General features: G+C 38.2%; 2 protein-coding genes across 2 annotated transcripts in view; one reads left to right on the top strand and one right to left on the bottom strand.

Moving 5' to 3' along the window:
• LOC149567704 (uncharacterized) overlaps positions 1–22,357 on the bottom strand; it is a 109,431-nt gene that overhangs the window by 2,633 nt on the left and 84,441 nt on the right. The window lies entirely within an intron of this gene.
• LOC149567705 (uncharacterized) lies at positions 3,320–5,071 on the top strand. Its single transcript, XM_089817504.1, has 3 exons — positions 3,320–4,195; positions 4,282–4,689; positions 4,791–5,071. Exons 1-3 carry the CDS (start codon positions 3,341–3,343, stop codon positions 4,935–4,937), a joined length of 1,410 nt encoding a protein of 469 aa, XP_089673630.1. The 5' UTR covers positions 3,320–3,340; the 3' UTR covers positions 4,938–5,071.

The raw sequence follows: 22,357 nt of genomic DNA, 5'->3' as shown, positions 1-22,357 counted from the left end.
AGCATGCTAGAAAAGAAAATAAATCTTAGGCATTTAGCACATAATGCACATTAACTGTTTGACAAAATCCTCATTGGCTATGATGAGCCTGTCTCAAATATTTGGTCATGATGTCTGCTGTGTGTGAAACTAATTGACTAAAATCAGGAATGCCACCCCTTGATTCCTCTGTAATAATCACAGACTGATAATAAACTGAAAACAATGCACAGTATCGGAATAATAAAGCATAGAAAGCGGTTTTTAATAACCAAAACCTTTTGGGATAAGACATATCAGAACTCCATCATACATTCAAATTTCCAAACTAAAATATTTAAACGAATGATTCCAGATTATTCAGTCCAATCCCAAAACATTAGCGTTCAATATATGCATAGATTAACAGGCAAACCTAGTGTATAAAGCCCATTGACAAAATAACTCACAGGCTCGACTGATGGAATGATAGTTCACTAGGTGACATTCAACTTGTTCACTGTCACCCATACTCCACACGCAAACAGATGTTCTCGTCTTCCACCTATGCTTGTGTTCTAGGCATGAGGATCCTGGCTGGTGTAATGGCTTATGCAGCCATCGACTACTCTATGCTCCCAACCAGTGACAAACTTCACTATAGCTGAACTCCAGATTCGCGTGAGCTTTCCTACTCGACCATACAACTCAAAGCTAATCATAATCTCCAGTCTCCGGTTACAGCTCCTTCATGCAATTCCCGACCTACCAATATATTTCCCATGAACACACACTTCAGGAATACTGGAAAGAGTAATAAAAAAAATGAATAGGGGCTACATCCTATTCAGAAAACAAAGGGGATTTCGTCCCTTGTAGAACAGGTTATTTACCTTAGAGAGGAAAATGTTTCGCCCAGAAGAAGCTTTCCAACCATGCCCGTCACAGAAGAAAGAAGTGTCATGTTTGGCCAAGCATGCAGAGTCAGGCATTAAAACACCACCGTTGAGGGAGAATGTGTGGTGGCTGCCAGGAGGGCAGTAGACATCAGCCAAGTTGCCAAGTAAGAGAGTGACCCACCAACACCAAGTGTGATTAAGAATAAGGTACATTGGGAGAGGAAATAATAAAAATATTTATCAACTCATTTTCCCACCCCCACGACAACCCTAGATGCATTACTTGAGCCTACCGGGGTGTACAAGATAGGCTAAGTAAAATCTTGGTTAATTAGATGGAAGGGGACATGACAGTCCTCCCTTCTCAGGATTTCTTGTCCCTAAACAATCGAAGTGTCGAGTGTTGGAAAACTTGTTCACTCTCCCATGTTGCATCTTCAATCGGTAAATTATCCCATCTAACAAGATACTCTCTATTGGTTATGTTCCTTAGTTGCCTCTCTCTTGTGTTTAATATTTCTGCAAGTACAAGCTCCAATCTTCCTTCTTCGTCCAGTCGGGGTGACCCTGATGAAACAGTGACATGCTGCCCAAGTGCTTTTTTGAGGCACGAAACATGAAAGACATTGTGAATCCAACTCTTTGTTGGTAGTTCCAGTTCGTTAAGTTGCTTCTTCGATTTTCTATCACCTTGTAGAGTCCATAAAATCTAGGCAAGAGCTTCTCAGACCCACTTTTCTTCAGTGAACTCAAGCTAAAGGGTTGGAGTCGCAGAAATACCATCTCCCCTACCTCAAAAGCCCTCTCAATTCTATGTCAATCAGCATAAACTTTTTGCTGATTTTGGGTCCACTATATGTTCTCCTTGAGTGCCAATAATATATCCTATTGCTCTTGCAACCAATCCTTGGCCAATGGTGTCCGACTATCTGTTAAAGCTAAATCCACAAAAGATAAAGGCTCATGCCCATAAAGTGCCCTAAAAGGGGACATTCCAATGGTCATATGATAAGTAGAATTGTAGCCATAGTTTAAAATACCGGCGAAATAACGCCAAAATCGCGAGTTATCGCGAGTGGGCAGGAAAAACGATAAAAACGCGGAAAAACTCGGCAACGTTTTTTTCAAAAAATCGCGGCGTCTTTTTTGGAATAAAATCGCAAGTAAACGAAAAACACGGCAGTTAAAATCGCAGTCAAAGAAAGTCAACAGAAAATGACATAAAAATTAGGTTTGATGTATATGGTCGACATGAGTTTTAGCATTTAGGTCATTTTCTCTCGCCGACGGGTTTTAGACTCGACTGGTCTTCACTGCATCAGCACGAGGGATCAAAGAAGATTGGTTTTAGACTCGACTGGCCTTCACTGCTTCAGCACTGGTTTGTGAACATGCCTTCGAAGACATACTCCTGGGTGTATTTGCCTGAGTTTCCCGACTGTATTCTGCTATTACAAACAAATATAAATAAATTATAATACTATATTTCTGATATTCATTTTCTATGCTTCCCGACTGAAGATTGAATAATATTACACACAAATATAGATTAAATATTTGTATTCTGTTACCTTTGTAATATTATTTTCATGACCCACCTTTCACTTGATTATTCCAATTTCCAACCATTGTTCTTTGCGCACATTTCCTTTCAACCTTGAGAAACTTCTGAATTTTTCCAAAAAAGTGCTCAACATTTAGAAAAAGCTCAATGACAGAGAATGCCAATCTGTGGGTTAATATAGAGTCCTTATAATTTTATAGTCTGACAATGAGAGTTTCTCCTCACGCATTTGAATTTTCCATTATATTTACTGTCTTAGCTTAACCGCAGTTATGCCTAATAAGGATCTTTAATAGTAATTGGCATTCAGTAACATAATATAATTTTTAAAGTTTTAATTTGTAATAAATTGATTTAGATGTGTTATAGCTTGTTATCTTGTAGAAGGTAATGTAACTCTGCATGATGATTTTTACTTTGGAATGTAATCTGATTTTTCGTTCTTGTACAGTGGACTTGTGTGTGTCACTGAAACAAGATGACTGGTGGTGGCAGAGCAAAGGACCCTTTATGGAAACATGGTATCCCAGGAGCAAACAAAGGAGATATCCAGTGTATCCATTGCTCTAAATGCATGACTTCAGGAATCAGCCGATTGAAATATCATGTTGCAAAGATTCCATGCAATGATATTACACCGTGCCTAGTGTGTCCAAAAGAGGCTACAAGAGAGGCTATGGCAAGCCTTCAACAATATGCACAAAGTAAGGCAGCAAAAAAGAGGATATTCGAGGCCATGGCAGCGCCAATGGGGACTTTTAGTTCTACAGGATCACAAACAGGTGGAGAAAGTTCTTCTTCTATTGGGCCTCAGATACGAGGATCGAGAAGTGTGAGTGGGTCTTTAGCAGATTATTGGGTTCCACGTAACACTCCTGGTGCTCAACCCAGCTTACTAGGTACTGCATGGAACAAAGAGATGCACGAAAAGACAAAAGTGGCAATTATGAGATTTTGGGTGCAGAATGATCTTTCCTTCAATGCTTTATGCAGTCCATATTGGGATCAAGTGGTAACTTCTATTTCTTTGTCTGGTAAGGGGTTCAAGTCCCCAACTCCTTATGAGGTGAGTGGGCTGTTGTTAGATGACGAAGTAAGAAACATTCATCAGCTTGTGGAAGAGCAAAGAAGAGTTTGGGAACAGAAAGGTTGCACTATTATCTCTGATGGGTGGACTGATGGCAGGAATAGGACACTCATCAACTTTCTAGTTGCTTCAGGGGGGCAGTTGGTATTTCTAAAATCAGTTGATGCCTCTGATCAAGTGAAAAATGCAGAAAATTTGTGTAACATGTTGGATGAGGTGGTAATAGAAGTGGGAGTGGCTAATGTCATCCAGATTGTGACTGATAATGCAGCTGCGTATGTGGCAGCCGGTAGACTTCTGATGGAGAGACATCCCACATTGTTTTGGAGCCCTTGTGCTGCCCATTGTCTCGACTTGCTTCTTGAGGATCTAGGGAAATTGAGCTGGGTGGAGAAGGTGGTTGAAGATGGAAGGAATATTGCGAAGTACATCTACAATCATACATGGGTCTTGAGTCTTATGAGAAAGCACACTAGTGGTAAGGATCTTGTACGAGCAGGGGTCACACGCTTTGCTACTAATTTTTTAAATTTGCAAAGCATATCAGAGACATTGTTAGACCTTAGGCGCATGTTTCTTGATAAGAAATGGTTAGAGAGTCCTTATGCCAAGAAGCCTGAAGCAGAGAAGATTGTGAGGATTGTGTTTGATAGTAGCTTTGAAAAGCTAATGGAGGAGACCCTCAAAGTAAGTTTTCAAATCTTAATTGATGATTTAGAATTTAATTTTGAAATATTTTCGTTGGCTGATTTTTTATGTTTTATTATGTCCAGGTATCAGAGCCGTTGGTGAAGGTTCTACGAATTGTGGATGGGGATAAAAACCCCATGGGGTTTCTATATGAGGCTATGGGTAGCGCAAAAGAGGCCATTCAGCACTTGTATAGGTCAAATGAGACCAAGTATAGACCCGTATGGAACATCATTGATCGTAGGTGGAACCGAAAACTCCACCAACACATTCATGCTGCTGCCTACTACTTGAACCCCAAGTACTATTTTTCCAACACTTTTAAAGCAGATGCAGAGGTTCAAATTGGCTTGGACACATGTATTCGAAGATTGGTTGCTGATACGAACCTCCGAGACATATACTTGATGAGTTGCAGAGCTATAAGAGGGAAGAGGGGCCATTATTTTCTTCTCCTGATTGCAAGCGTAGGAGATACACTTTGCAGCCAGGTGAAAAAGAACTTGCGTTTACTTTTATCATACCATTTATTTCACTCGTGAAGTTTATTGGAAGTTTTACCGCATCATAAATATTTTTTAAAACCTTGCAGATCTGTGGTGGGAAGATTATGGTGCCACAACGCCTAATCTTCGACAAGTTGCCATCCGAATTTTATCGCAGCCTTGTAGTGCTTCTGGCTGTGAGAGAAATTGGAGTACTTTTCAAAACATACACACAAAGAAACGTAATAGGTTGACTCAAAAATGCCTAAATGACTTGGTCTATGTGAAGTACAACCTTCTCTTGCACGAGAAGAAGGTGAAAGGGCAAGCTTCATATGCAGCACTAGACTTGGATGACATTGATCCATATTCAGCAGATTGGATTGCTCCTCCTAATGGTGAGGGTGCAGATGAGGATGTGGGTGAACCTTTATTGACAGATGAGCAGTTAGCTGAGTTTGAGATGGAGGCAGATGACTGGGATGCAGATGTGGCAGCACATGAGGTGGAACCTGAGCTTGGTCATCCATCAGAGGCTTCTGTGGAGTGTGAGGCACCTGTTGAGGATGTTGCTACAGCAACTACTTCAACACCACTCACCCAGCAGCAGCGATCTTTTTTGAGTTTTACTCGTAGACGCAATTTATGATTGCTACTTTTAGTTTTCATTGATACTAAAACTTGAACTTAATATGTATTCAGAAGTTGTTATTTCGAACTTTCATGGAGTTTGATTGCTATATGTATTGAACTTATTTATATTTTGATGTTATACAATTATACTTGTTTTTCGGTTTATGATTCTATTACTATGTTAATCTACTAAGTTATAATTCCTATGAAATTATGAATTATTGTTTAACTTAGAACTTTGCTTCATATATGGTAGATATCTCAAATCATTATATGTTCACAGTTCTACAAATGTAGTGTGTATGTATGCATTTTTAAAAATATTTTAAGAAATTTTATATTTTCAAATGTTCGATAAAAGTGCCGATTTATTGCCGAATACTTTGCCGAGTTTTTGCCGATTCCGATATTTTCACAATTTTTGGGTCAGCCGAGATATTGCCAATACCGAATTTTTAAACTATGATTGTAGCAATACTCACCCAGATACAACCATTCAACCCATGCTCATTGTTGCCCGGAGATATAGTTATGGAGGTACCCCTCTATCCATTTATTCACTTGTTTGGCCATCTGTTTGGGGATGGCAACTAGTGTTGGGTATCAACTGAGTCCTTGCAAGTCTAAAAAGGTCCAGCCAAAACATGCTAAGGAACTTACTATCCCTATCATTGACAATGGTCTTACGTAGACCATGTAATCGAAAATCTCCCTAAAGAATAATGCGGCAACCTGTGAAGCACTACTGCAAAGAAATGTGTACATTTGCTTAACCTTTCTGTTGAAAGTTTAGCTTCAGTCGAGTAATACTGAGCATCTGAATACATTATGCTTTGTCATATATATATATATATATATATATATATATATATATATATATATATATATATATATATATATGTATACATATGTATATATGTATATATATATATATATGTATACATATATATATATGTATACATATATATATATATATATACATATATACATACATATATATATATGTATACATATATATATATATACATATATACATATGTATACATATATATATATATATATATATATATACACTGTTGTTACCGATTCATTCTTGGTATACATATATATATATATATATACATATATATATATGTATACATATATATACATATATACATACATATATATATATGTATACATATATATATATATACATATATACATATATATACATATATATATATATATATATATATATACACTGTTGTTACCGATTCATTCTTGGTATTATGACTACCACCAATACTCATCGGATTACTTTCAGATTTATCTATCATCACCGATCAGGGATCGGGCTTCATTTGTGTTACCATCGATAAGCACTGAGATCATTATCGAACATGGTTATCAGGCATGATTAAATTGTTGTATGTTTATGGTTAACAAACATTAGTTTATGACCACGTAGGGTCATGACCCTATGTGGCCTTTGGCCACGTAGAGTCATGCCCCTAAGTCATGCCCGTATGGGGTCATAACTCTTCACACTTGTATATATAGTTATTCTCATCAATGGACAAGGCAATATAAAAGACATAACATACTTGTAGTCCCATAATCAACAAAGAAACATTGCAGATTACAAACTACATTCTTGTCAGCATTTGACATTCCAATCACAACATATCAAAAGCATTCTGAAGGCAACTACCTGTTGCATTTGAATAACCTAGAGTAAGTAATGTGTGATATAAATCTGTTATCATTTCTATCAGAAATCTCGTAAATTAACACTTTCTACAACCACAAAGATACCATCCTTACCTTGTACCTTCGGAAGACCTGTGATAAAGTCCATGGATATACTTTCCCACTTGTGTTCTAATATTGGTAGGGTCTGCAATAAACCAATGGGGTGTACAATTTCAAACTTGTTCTGCTAGCAAGGTAAGCACTCCCTAACATGGCGAAGAATGTCATCCTTAAGACCCTTCCAAGTAAACCTCTCACGTATTTTCTTATAGGTCTTGAAATACCAAGGATGGCCTGTTGTAGCATTGTCATGAATGACATGCATAATATGCTCCTTCAATATGGATTAAGGAACCATGTAAATTACGTTTTTGTAGTAAATGACATCATCTATTACCTTGTACCTGTCATCTTGAACTTGGCCATCCATAACCTCACAAGCGAAGGCATTTTTGGAATACTCAACTAATAGTTTATTTTCAAATCAGCTGAAATCTCTGACATAGCATAGTATGTGGCACTCGTTGGTCTCCAACATAAAGCATTTGCAACTACGTTATTCTTACCTTTGATGTACTCAATATCAAAGTTGTATGCCTAAAGTTTGTTGAACCACTTTTGTTGTCTCTCATTTAACTCCTTCTGGGCCAAGAAGAAACACAAACTATTATGATCGGTCCTTACTATAAATTGTCCACCCACCAAGTACTGTCTAAACTTGGCTAGAGCATTCATGAATAGGTGGAGTACAATTGCTCATGATTTTTCAATTTCCTACTCTCAAAAGCAATAGGATGTCTATCCTGCATGAGTACCGCCCCAATCCCATCATGTGATGTATCACACTCCAAGATGAAAGGTCTAGTGAAATCAGGTAGCGCTAACACCGAGCACGTGCTCATTACCCTCTTGACTTTATCAAATATCACTTTCAAATCTGTGGACCATCTGAAAGCCCCCGCCTTTGTAAGATTAGTAAGAGGTATTGCGACCTATGAGAATCCCTTCACGAACCTCCTGTAGTAAGAGCACAACCTAAGGAATACTCTCAAATTTGATACATTCTTCGGTGGTGGCCAATCTAGAATAGCTTGAATCTTTTCCTAGTGAAACTTGACTCCATTAGCACTAATGACATGCCCCAAATACAAGATCTCTGTCAATCCAAACTCGCATTTGGATTCTTTAGCAAATAATGAATGTTGTTCTATAATCCCTAGAACCTCATCAAATTGTTGAAAGTGTTCCTCCCATGTCTTGTTGGAAATCAAAATATCATCAAAGAACACCTAAATAAACTTACGCAACTGCTTATTAAGTATGTGATTCATGCATGACAGGGATGTAGCAGGAGCGTTTGTGAGCCCAAAAGGCATCACCAAAAAATTATAGTGGCTATAGTGACATATGAATGTCGTCTTATGCACATCCTTCTCATGCACCTTAATCTAATGGTATCCAGAACGGAGGTCAATCTTCAAGAAGTAGGCAGTTCCATATAGCTCATTCAAGAGCTTATCAGTATGGGGTATAGGAAAACTATTCTTAATGGTCCTTTTATTCAATGTAATGTAATCTATGCACATACGTAGAGTCCCATCCTCCTTGACCAAAACCATGGATGAAGTAAACAAACTAGAACTCAGCCTTATGTGTCCCATGTCAAATGACTCCTAAATAGTTTGCTCTATCTCCTCCTTGTAGTGCCTTGGATGACGATAAGGTGTCATAATAACCGGCTTGGCACCTTCCTCCAGCTCTATCACTTACTCAAACCCACGATCAGGAGGTATGCTCGGGGGAATATCACCAAAGACCACCTTGTGCTTGTCTAATACTGACTGAACATCAACGTGATGTTGCTATCCCAAGTCTGAAACAAACTTAGTGGAGATAAAACAATGCGCTACCCACTCTGTATCTCTTTATGTCTCAAGATGGCTTCCATTCTATGAGCTGAAACGATCATGGGACCTCTATCAATCATAGCTTTGAGAATGACCCGCTGCTCCCCCTTAGTGAATTCAATCTACATTTGATCATGGTCAATGGTATATCTACCAAGAGTCTGGAGCCACTATAGGCCTAAAATGGCATCTATCCCACCTAACTCAATCACATAAAAAATTGTTGTGAGAGTGTAATTACCTAGTTGAACGTCCAACTGAGAGAGCATCCCTGAACAATTAAGATCTCCACCAATGACCTTAACATCAAAGTGTGGAATGGAGTCTACTTGTAACTTTCTTCTAGCTTCTATAGACGTACTAATGAAATTATGTGTGGCCCCTGTGGCCACCAAACACACCATTTGCTGCCCCTTAACCACTCCCTTAAGACAGAGGAGGCTACCTAAGGAACTCCTGAGAGAGTAGCAACTGTAGGTGGCTGATCTAGAACCTGTTTATCTACCTTTCCCAACTGGGACTGCTCATGAACATTACCCTCCTTGCTGTCATCAGATTTGTTACCATCATTTTCATCATTTGAAACAACTTCAATATAGTGAACCTTACCTTTCCCTCTGCATCTATGATCTGATGACTAAGGTTCCTTGCATGTGAAACGTAAATTTCTCCTTCTTAGCTCATTTCTTGACTCAAAATCAGTTTTGGGTGGGTCACCCTTATTCTGATTTGAGGATTTCAGATTGATTTAAGGTCCCTTAAAGGGCTTTTTGGAAGGCTAAACCGCTGAAGATGAGCTATCCAAATCAAGTGCCATCTTGATTGCATCCTGTAAAGTATTTGGTTTCAGCACTTCGAAAAATCCCTTGAAGCTCGCACTCAATCCTTCCACGAACAGCACTACCTTTCTGTTTTCAGCCATGTCTGGGACCATGATAGATATCCTCTTAAATTCATCAATGTAAGTATCCACTGTGTTTGAGCTGAGCTATTTCTTTAGTAAAACTCTATGTCCTTCCTGTCAAATGTGCTTATTAGTTTATTACTAAACTCCTCATACGAACTAATCATGCCATAATCTTGAGTTACTAACCCATGGTGCCACCAATCATAAGCTGGCCCATCTAAATGCATAGTAGCAAACTTGATTGCATCCGCTTCAGGCATGGGTTTTAGTGTGAGGAAAGTATCTAGTTTTTGTATCCAAGCCCTAGTTGTAGTTTTTCCACTGCCACCAACTATGGGAAAGGTGAGCTTGTTCATAGCATGTTTAAGATCCTTGCTTGGGGTCCTTGGCCTCCTATCTTGTATGGCTCTCATTAATTCCCTTCATTGGTTCATATACTGAACAAAGCCTAAAACAACTTTAAAATTGTTTGGTGTAACAACCATTTTTTGCTGGGTGTTAAATAACAACTAACATATCAAAGAAATACAATTATTACTTCATTTTCATAGGAAGACAGTTATATCAGCTACGTTCATGTGAATGAGATTAACGGTTACAATCAGTTAAACATAACTTCATAACTAAGAATTGAAAACACCATCACTAAATTTTCTATTGAAATTAAAATCTACATACCATGAAATTCGAAACCAAAATCAATCTAGGGATGCTTCTGCAAACACCCAGGTTAGTCCATAAATACCACTTAGGATCAAATGATGATTACCATCCAATACAACTATATAAAAATCAAATGACAATTACCATTAAATACCACTTATATCAATTAGGACATCGATTACCAATGGATCATTTAGAGCATCACATACCACTGTATCAATTAGGGCATCACATACCACTAAATCATTTAGAGCATCACATACCACTGTATCAATTTAGGGCATCAATTACCATTGGATCATTTAGGGCATCAGATACCACTATATTAATTAGGGCATCAATTACCATTGGATCATTTAGGGCATCAATTACCATTGGATCATTTAGGGCTTTAGATACCTCTATTTCATTTCTTTTCTTCCTATTGCTAACTATGGAAATAACATAAGATTAGAAGATATGCTTATAATCATTATTCTTATATATAAAAGACTGAAATAACAATCCAATATATATATTCCATAATTCAGTTGGAAGGTCAACCAATCTAAATGGTTACCAATTACATTGACAAGAAAGGTTGCTTTCATCAAAGGAAATAACCAAATTAACAATATAGATTAATCTATCATATCTTCTACTTGTATAAATATCATAAAAGTAAAAATACTTGTTACCAATAAATGTTTGAATGCTCAACTTATCTTTATCTGATGCACGTCCTAACATCTTGCAGAGAGGGGAAACATTGTCAGAGGCTTAACCACCCAACCACAGACCTTAAACTTCTCCCCACACTTTCTTTAACTAGAAAGACCCTCCCTACCCGGAATAGACATGGAACACCTTGTCAGCCACTGCGTATCCTAGTATCAAATCACACCACTCGACTTGACAATAAGAGAAAACAATAAATATGATCATGCATGAGCTATTAATTGATTCCTTTTTAAAATGATAAACATTGTTATGTCACATCTGATTCTGTTTCATGTTATTGCGAATTCCTTTCTCTCACCCCTTTACCCTTTTCCTTGGCTATATAGTCAAGTGAGTCCCAGGTGTTTGAATCTCAGAGCAATCGGCTCTGTCCGTTGATCCTCAACTAATACATGAATATTATATGTTTCCTGTTTATCACAATCTGTGATTTGAAAATTGTGTTCTTAAAGACTTGCAGAAAAATATCATTTGATTTTGACTTTTAGTGGCATAAATAAATTATGATATCAAGTTAAAGATACTTGGCTTTTATTTGTCATAAACAACTCCTTCCTAGAGAGGGTCTAACCGATGATACTCAAGCAAGATGATTTGCAACTTAATATAAAACTGTAGCTTACTATTATATAAATCGGAATGCAGTAACAACTAATAATGAAACATATTGCAATGCTTGGAATATGGATAACCACATAACCTAGTAAAATCTGGAAAAAAGAATGGAGTCTTGCTAGACGCTAATGATTCAGCTCTTCCATAGGATAAATCTCTAGGCGCAAACTCAATGTGATTGATAATCACGTTTTCAGCAAAATCTCAATAAAAAGCCAAAAATGTGGAAGAGAATTGCATTGTTTAGCAATGGTAAATTGCAGAGATATTGTACAATATCTACAGAGATATATGTAATATAGAAAGGAGACGGATGCTAAATAGAAGAAGTCGGATGCAATAAAAAGAAATCGGGTGGGATGGAAAGAAAGTTGGGTGATATATGTATGCCTTCCGTCTCTCTCTTGGCTTCATAATAAAAGGTATTCGAAAGTCTCTTTGGCTTCCAAGAAGCCGTAACCTATAAAGAAGAGACTTGGTTCTCAATATAATATGCCAAATGTGCATTTTGGTTTCAAGTAAAGAATTGAATAAATAAGAAAAAAAATTTGGAAGGTCACAAATCAAAAGAATAATATAAACATATTTATTTACTTGCACGTAAATATATTTTATTAAGATGGCACAGGGTAATTGTTTATCCAAGGTCGTACCTTTTAAATATGTATATCTAAGTACATGTTTCATCTTAGAAGATTTATTTTATCTTCTTGTACATATTAAATAGATAAAATCTTGTATAAACTAATACTATAATGTCATCTTTAATTTATATCTGTGTACGTACATAAATATGTATTAAAATGATGTGGTGGAAAAGGTCAATCAAAAACCATTTGAGGTACGCATTATTTAAATTAAAAAGATTAATATTTAAAATGTTTATTTAATAGCCCATGCGTGTCCATTAATTGTATCCTGTTATGCAGTTGCTAGGTCCTCGACCATGGTGATTCACGATTCATACCCATTTGCCCAATGATGGTGATGCTCCTGTGCCCAATTCTTTTCTGACAATGCTTCCACCCCTTTGATGTGCTCCCTACAAGGAATTTCTCCACAGTTAAATCATATTACCATAACAAGTTATTAGTCATAAATAATCATTAAGGGCTAACCGCCTTTTCAATTCCATGAATTCATGATAAATAATCAACGAACATGAGATCTTCATTTGAAATTATAACGACTAACCATCTTACCATTTCACAGGATTATAACAAATCTAACTGTCAACTGACTTCATGTGAACCTCAACGGCTATATGAACATTTTAAATTGGGTCAAAAATTGGGATGTAACATCTGGTAACAAATCCCATTCAGGATATGCAACCATGACATCATCAGGTATGTCTCCTACAACTCCAACGTTAACAGCCATCATGATGTTCAGCGAAAACTGGCATTAGGGGTCTATCTATAGTTCGAGTGGGTGCATCTCTGCCACGTGGTGACCCAACTACACTACCACCCAAAGTGTGATGGCTTTAGAGTCTTCTAGGCCCAATATTCATCTCTTGAATAGCTTGCGTGAGTTGTTGCAGAATAGTAGTAACCTGATTTTGTCCCTCCCTTAGAGCCCTTAACGTTTCCCATATTTGCTTCCTCAATGGCATTTGGAACCTTTTCGGCCTTTGAATGTCCTCAATGATCTCTAAAGTTGTTTTGCCCTCGAGAATTTGTGAAGGTTTGCAAATCCACGTAGTTCTCTATTGTACTAGCGTATTCAAGAAAAAATTCCACAAGGCAGTAGATTCGTTACTCTAATACCACTATGATGGCTTGTCTCAAATATTAGGTTATGTTGTCTACTATGTGTGTAACTAATTGACTTGAAATGCCACCCCTTGATTCCTCTGTAGCTAAGTTGCCGGTTCAGATTCGGGTCCGAAATTCATTCAACTTTTTTGAAGTTGGGTTTGGATTACGTTTTGGTTCGTCTATACAAGAATATATATACATATATACAAATATGCAGCAACAAATAAGTTCATACACCACTATGCTAATTTTAAAGTCATAGCAACACACACCACCATATCAATGTTTCAATTCGAAAACAATAATGTCAACATTAATAATCACCCATCACAATCAAATATCATAAAAAACTATCAAGCAAATCATCATCATTCTGCTGTTACAAATTAGAATAAATAAAAGTAATGCTATAAGCCCGTTTAAGGCCAATGTTGTGATTGTGCCATATTTTAAGCTTCACACATTAATTGTCATAATCGATGGTTCAAAGACAGCAGCTTTGGATCATACTGGATGAAGCCAAGAAAGCAGGCTATGGATCCAGATTTAACAACAGTAAAGATCTCTTTAAAATTTGTTCAATCCATAGTTTTTCTATGCATGTTAGCCTATATGCACAACATACTTTCCGTAATAGATATGTGTCACTTCTATACATCCTGATTCTTCTCAAGTAGCATTTAATTTAAATTAAATATGATTAGTAATTTGAGTCTAGCCATGTGCTTGAGTCTAACTCTGAGTCTAATTTGGCATTAAAAACTTTTTGAATAAATAAACAAAATGTGTTTTTTGACCAAATTCTCTGAAATTCTATCCGGGTTCCTACACTGGAATCCGAAGTCACTCAAAAGTCGTATGAATTCTATCAGGGTTCCTTTGAGAGAATTTCCAACAAAATTCAGTCTGTGTGACAGACTTTTGACAAAATCAGACAAGGACGAGACTTTCGAGAGAATTGAACCAGGAATTCCTAGGTTTAGGAGAGAATCTGGTAACTTAGCTCTGTAGTAATCACAGACTGATAATAAACTCAAAACAATGCATAGTACCAGAGTAATAAAGCATAGAAAGTGATTTTTAATAACCAAAACCTTTCAGTAATAAGACATCAGAACTCCATCATTGGTGTAGAGGAAAGGGTGATGGACCTTTTACACAAGATAGGTTGCGCTTTTCCAAAAGGTACACAATGGCTTTACAAGACTCCACCCAACCAAGACTCTTCACAATGCAAAATAATGATAGATTTGAAGTGTTTCATGTATATAATGATGGATTAAGATGGTTTTAAAGTTCCTAGACTTATTTTCCACTCACAATAGCAAAAATACTCTAAACTAGCCTAAAGAGGCCTAAAAATCAGCATTTTGCCCATTTTGCCCCCTAACACAAAACTTTTCCAAAGGATGGAACAAATAAATGGTATATTTGGATACTCTTTTGGCCCTACCACAGCCTACTACAAGATGGACTCCTTTGGACCATGTATGACTTTCCTCACTATGTGACTCCAAAATTCACCAAAATAGGGTGATTTAACAAAGAAACTACCACATAGAAATATCTCCAAGTTCTCAAACCTTGGACAATATCACTAAATGACTTAAAACCTCTAAATCCAAAAGGAGATCAACCCAGCACACTTGTAACATCAAAACCCCAATTTAATGGCTTCAAACTCTTGATTTGAGGGTTTCTCCAATCTGACTTCTCCAAACTCTTCCGGACTTATTTGGTGATTGATTCACCATTAATATGTCAATATATGATTCTCCAAATCATAAAAAGACCTTGCCCTTAAGGCCAAACTCTTGCTGTTGTACTTGTACCAACATTTCCAATGGGAAAATCCCCAGCTATAGCCCTGTGATCACACTCTCAATCAATTTGTTGCATGTATCAGATTAGATTCATATGATGCAAGGTTAGTATACATCATTCCATGGATTCTAGGCCTTTGAGTCCATGGGATGGGTGTTAGTTACCAAGAAAGCTTCAAAACAATTAAAGGAAAACTCATAAATTTAAACTACTTTGCTGATCATGAAATTACAGTCATGGAAAATGACTCTCAAACCCTCTAAAATGTGTAACAATGTCCTCCAATAACCTACTGAAACTTCCAAACCTATTCTATGATGGATCTCAAACCAAAACAAAGAACATCAATGCTTAAAACAATGAAAATGTTGATCCAAAACTGATTTTCATTAAATCTTTGTGTTGTCTGTACACTCCAGGCTTTCTTGCCATACAATGGTGTTTCAAATACAGAAAATAATCAATATTAACTTCCTCAACCTCTTCCAATCAGTTTGAGGGAGTAGTAAAGTGTTTAAACTACCAAAACTCCATTTCCCTCCTAAATGACTATTAACTGTTATGCATTGAAAATTTAAACTTGTAACTATGAAAATGAATTAAAACTCATTAAATCTTCTCACTAAGGTGTTTCCAACACTTGGGAGACTTATTTAAACTTATTTAAAACCTTCTAGACACATTGGGACACTAATGGTCCAAATTGCATTTATTTAATCCTTTCAAGGATATTAATTCATTCAAGGTCATTTCATAGTATTTAAACCATTATAGGAGCCAATACATCATAGCTGATATGATTTGCATCATTTAGGATTCCTTTGACCTCCTTGGACCTTTGATTGTCATTAAGTGTCTTCCATTCCTTCCTAGTCTTCATGGTTTGTTGCTTGTTTCCATGTGCTTGCTTGTTATTCCTAAGTGCCCCTGCACCAATCATGCACTCAAATTTCCAAACAAAAATATTTAAATGAATGATTCTAGATTATTCAATCTAATCCCAAAACATTAATGTTCAATACATGCTAGATTAACAGGGGAACCTAGTGTATAAAGCCCATTGACAAAATAACTCACAGGTTCAACTGATGGAATGATTACTTCACTAGGTGACGCTCAACTTGTTCATTGTCACCCGTACTCCACACGCGAACAGATGTTCTCATCTTCGACCTATGCTTGTGTTCTAACACGAGGATCCTGGCTAGTGTAATTGCTTATGCAGCCGTCGACTACTCTATGCTCCCAACCAAGACAAACCTCACTATAACTAAACTCCATATTCGTGTGAGCTTTCCTACTCGACCATACAACTCAAAGTTGATCACAATCGCTAGTCTTTGGTCAATACTCCATGCAATTGTAGACCTGCCAACATATTTCCCGTTAATGCACACACTTCAGGAATACTGGACAGAGTAATAAAACTATGAATAGGGGGGCTATGTCCTATTCAAAGAACAGGGGGGATTTCGTCCCTTGTAGAACACATTATTTACCTTGAAAAGGAAAATGTTTCATCATTGAATGTCTTCCTCCATCGATGCCTTTTGAGAAGAAGCCTTCCAACCACACCTGTCATGGAAGAAAGAAGCATTATGCTTGGCCGAGCATGTATTACGAAGTAATTGGTGAATATTTGCTTGATATTAACAGAGATTGAGAGGTCAATATATACAAAAGAATAAAACGATGTTTCCTTAGGAAATGATCGTAAAGAATAGAAACATTATATTCTAGCTAAAAGAAAGCTAAAGCAAGCTAACAGATAACTACAGACTAACTAAGTTTCCTGGATCATCAAAATGTCTGGTCTTTGATCTCTGATCAGGTTCCTGATAATTTCTTGCTTATGGGCTCCATTAAGGCCCCTAATATTCCATGATATGATCTTCATGATTAATTCTTGGAACACTCCTGAAGAGTTCTCTAGCGCCCATTCGCCAAGCTTCTTCTGGTCTCCTCCTCTCTGGCTTCCTTCTCTGATTTTTTGCCTCTTTTGGCCGCTGAGCCCACATCTATTTTGTTGTTGATTCTAGTCTCCACCGGAAAGGCCAAAGAAGGTTCTCTCACATTTTTCTTCCTGGGCTTAGGGGATAGAAGAAATTCACTCTTCATGCCAAAAGTCAACGACCTAGAAGCCTTAAGAGCAATCTTTGGGTTGGTTGGAAGATCCTCCCACTGGTCCAGTTCCTTCACCAAAACATCCAACTTACCTGAGTTGGTCCCTCCAACAATAGAGGAAACAAGGTTTTCCTCTGGGTCTTGATAGATGATAATAGCCCTATTAATTCTATCCTTCTCCACCTCAATGGAAGCCAAGTCAAGCCTACCCACAGAAAGTGGTGAGCTTAACATCACAGCCTCCTAAGCAGCTTGTTGTGGGGCATTCTTGCCTTCCTCATCTCCTGAAATCACTTGAGGATCCAATCTTCCCTCAGCCAGAGCACCCTCAGTCAGTTGGGGTTGGACATTAATCATTTGCCACTCCCTAATGACTAGAGAGGAGTTTGGGGCTGTATCTAACAGCTCAAATTGAGGAACAGACTTTCCATTTGTGCCCAGAGGCAGAGTGGAATCAGAGGGTTGCAATTGATTTACCTTCTTTGAATCTTCAGCTACCTTCTGATTCGCCGAAAGAGGACCCTTCTTGCCCTGGTTGGTGGTCTTTATTTTCCATACTTTCTTAACCCTGAAGAGAGAAGCAGCAGAGGGATTCTTCTTCTTCTGAACTGACTACTTTCGGGCATTGAAAAGCCTTATGGCCTGTCTTAAAACAATGAAAACATCCAAAAGGGATAGTCTCATAATCCAACTGCTGAATATGCGTGCCAAGTTTTGACTGAAAGCACACCACTTCAGGCAACTTGATGAGTGGGGAGGCTTTGGACTCTGATGGTGCCTCTGGGGGACTACTGACCCTTTTTAACACCAAAAATTTTAGAATGGAATTTGCTTACAATGAAGGTAATATTCTTTTGTGTAAAGTTCTTCATATTCCTTCCAATGATAGCTGGTTCTTGCTGAATTTATATGCTCCCAACAATAAGAGAGAAAGAAAGAATTACTGGACTAGAGCTCGGAGTCTGGTGCAGAGCAGCAATTTAAAGAAAGGAATAATTATGGGTGACTTTAACACTCCTCTGTTGGATGAGGAGAAGAAGGGAGGTCTGCCTCTGGACTGGGAAAGTAAAAATGACCTTTCAAACTTCATTAATGGTCTGGCTTTTCTGGATATGGACCTCATGGGGGTACCTTTACTTGGTCAAATAAACGCATTGGTCAGGAATGTATTCAGGTCAGATTGGAGAGAGCTCTTATTGCTCCCGACTAGCTGCAGTCTTCCTCTTGCAAATTAGCTCTTTTGCCCAGAGTGGGTTCTGACCATTCCCCTATTTCCCTTTCGGTTGTTCCTTTAGGCCCCAAAAGGCCTCCCCCTTTTCGTTTTGAAAAAATGTGGACCTCCCACCCTGATCTTTTAGACAAGATTAAGCTCTGGTGGACTATTGATGTGGAAGGCACAGCGATGTACAGGGTAGCTAGAAAACTTAGCAACGTTAAAAGGATGGTTAAAGCTTGGAACAAGTCAGATTTTGGCCACATATTTTTTGAGAAGGAAGTCCTATCTGACAATCTTTCTTCTATCCAAGCCTCAATTCAGGAGGATGGGTATGACGAGCTAAACAGGGAGGCTAAGCTGTCTATCCTTTCAGATTTACACAATATTATCAGTAAAGAGGAGAAGTTTTGGAGACAAAGATCAAGGGTTAACTGGCTCAAAGAGGGAGACCAGAATTCGAAGTTTTTTCATCTTACTACTCTTAAACATCGTGCTAATAACAGAATCACAGGTTTAAAGAAAGGTCAGGGAACGCTAACCAAGAATGAGGATATCTCAATTGAGGTTGTTTCCTTCTTCTCCTCCTTGTTGTCTTTGGATCCTATGCTATCCAAAGTGGATCAGGATGACATTGTTTCCTGCATCCCTCAGATCATCCTCCCTCACCGTAATAAACTGCTTCGAGCCATCCCCTCTGCTTCGGAAGTTGATGAAGCTCTCTTCTCTCTACCAGCAAATAAATCTCTTGGCCCTGATGGTTTCCCTTCTTTCTTTTTCCAATTGTTTTAGTTTGTTTTGAAGAAGGATGTGGTGAAGGCTGTTCAGGAATTCTTTGGGGCTAGAAGTATTCTCAAGGAGATTAACTCTACCTTTTTAGTTCTCATTCCTAAAGTTCCTGGAGCCAATTCTTTGAACAAGTTTAGACCTATTAGTCTTTGCAATTCTTTTTACAAGATCATTTCGAAGGTTCTTACCTCCAAGTTGCTCAAACTCCTCCCTTTGATAATTTCTCAACAGAAAACTGGTTTTGTCCCGGGCAGACAAATTTTAGACTCCATAATGATGGTGCATGAAGTGATTCACTCTATGGAAGCTGGAAAAAGGGAAGGGATGTTACTTAAACTAGACCTCTCAAAAGCCTATGACAGAGTTGACTGGTCTTTCCTATATATGATGCTGAAGGCTTTTGGGTTTGATGACAAAACTTGCAAGCTAATTTCTCAGCTGGTTACTACTTCCTCACTTGCTGTCTTAGTCAATGGATCCCCCTCCGATTTTTTCAAACCTTCTCATGGTCTTCGTCAAGGGGATCCTCTCTCGCCTATTCTATTCATAATCTTGGTGGAATGCTTAGGCAAACTTATAGAGAAGAATAAGAAGGAAGGGAGAATTAAAGGTTTTAAACCTTCCTCTAAAAGTGCCCCTTTTACGCATCAGCAATTTGTTGATGATACTATAATGGGAGGGGAGGCTTCTGTTAAGGAGGCAAAGGCAATGAAGGACATCTTGGATATCTAATCCAGAGGGTCGGGATAGTCCATCAACTGGAAAAAGAGTTATGTTTTCTTTATCAACACTCCTGAGGACAGACAGAAGAAAATCTCCATAATTCTGGCTCGTAGTGTGGGGAAGCTTCCCTCTACCTATCTTGGGCTTCCTTTGGGCACGAATCCTCCTGATTCTTTCTGGAACGGCATTATGGACAGATTTAGTAAGAAGCTGGTTGGTTGGAAAGGGGCCTCTCTTAATCAAGCTGGAAAATGCCAATTGATTATATCCACCCTTCAGAACTTGCCTATTTATGCTTTCAGCCTTTTTGTGATCCCTGGGAAATTTGTTGAGAGGATGGAAAAAATTCAGAGAGACTTCTTATGGACGGGGGCTGAAAAGAATAAAAGGTATCCTCTCGTTGCTTGGGAAAAAGTCTGCCTGCCCAAGAAATATGGAGGTCTAGGCATCAGGAAGCTTACTCACCTCAACAAGGCTCTTTTGGCTAAGCAAATATGGCGTATCTTCAGTAGCACAGGGGAATAGAGAGACATTATGGAAAACAACTATATAAAGAGGCCCTCTAAACAGTTTACCCTCTTCAGCAAAGATATCCCAAGAGGTTCCGCTGTTTGGAATGGTTTTTTAAAAGCCAAGGACCTGGCAAATTCTAGAGTCTCTTTGAAATTGGGAAATGGGGAGGATATCCAGTTCTAGTCTGATAGTTGGCTTATTCAGGGCCCTCTTGTGAATATCCCCAGCTATGAGGTTTGGGTGAATTATTGCATCAACCATTTTGGGCAGAAAGTTAGTAACTATAGGAACGACCAGGGATGGATAGACCTTTCCGTCATCTCTGAAGATCTTAATCCTATCATGATAATGCTAAACTCTATGGCCCTAAATAACAACAGGGATGAATTGGTCTGGGAAGATAACGCCACTGGGCTATATACTGCTACCTCTGGGTATTCAGCCCTTTGGAGATTAAATAAGATTCCTCCTTGGTCGAGGGCTTGGCTTCTTGGCCTCATTCCAAAAATTAATATGTTCTATTGGCTGGCTCTTTAGGACAAAATCCTCACCCAAGATAACCTCATTAAAAGAGGTCATATTATGCCCAACAGATGTGAGTTATGTAAAGATCAGACGAAGACTGGCAATCATTTGTTCATTCGTTGCTCTTTCTCCAAAGAGGTTTGGGTTTTCCTAACCCAGGACTTGGGCTTCAGCTGGTGTGTGCCTTTTAACCTTTTGGATTTCTTCTGTCAATGGAAATGCATGTTCAATGGGTCTGATTTGCAGGAATTAAGTTCCTAGATCCTGCCTCATTTCTATTGGACCATCTAGAAGGAGAGAAATAACAAAATCTTCAGAGATAAAGAGGAGCCGGCTATAGTGATAGGAAAGAAAATATTTGCAAACATTAAGGAAAACTATTCAGTAAGGAAAGGGGGAGATATAGAATTATGTGGCAGAAAAAAGGAGAAGGCAAAAGATAGAAAGACGAAAAGATTGGAAGCCAAATGGCTTCTCCCCCCGGAAGGATGGCATAAAGCCAACTTTGACAGAGCGTCCAAGGGAAATCTTGGCTCCTCGAGAAGTGGAGGCATAATAAGGAATGAAAATGCGATGGTATTGTGGCTTTTTCCCTACCGCTAGGATTTCAAACCAACCATTTTGCGGAAGCAAATGCTGTGTGTAATGCTGTCAAACTGGCGTTTGAAATTGGAGTTACTAACCTTTGGCTTGAAGGGGATTCGAACAACATTATAAATTGTATTAATGGCAACTCTCAGCCATCATGGTTGATTGCAAATCTTATTGATGAGACTCGTGAGACTCTTGCCAAATTCGATAGAGTCCACGTCACGCATATTTTCCGGGAAGCTAACCCGGTTGCTGACAGGTTTGCAAATATAGGGATCGACGCAAACCAAATTATGACATTGCATCTCGAAAATATTTTGTCGGCGGATGTCAAAAGCATGATTGAACTAGACAAGATCCAAGGAAGTACGGAGAAGATCAATGTGCAATTATGAGTATGAATGGATCAAGGGGAAAGGGTGATTCCCAA

This window comes from Cupressus sempervirens, chromosome 3, assembly GCF_028749045.1.
Source record: "Cupressus sempervirens isolate cs-2001-9-10 chromosome 3, ASM2874904v1, whole genome shotgun sequence".
Taxonomy (NCBI): domain Eukaryota; kingdom Viridiplantae; phylum Streptophyta; class Pinopsida; order Cupressales; family Cupressaceae; genus Cupressus; species Cupressus sempervirens.
This window is presented reverse-complemented; position numbering and strand designations above follow the sequence as displayed.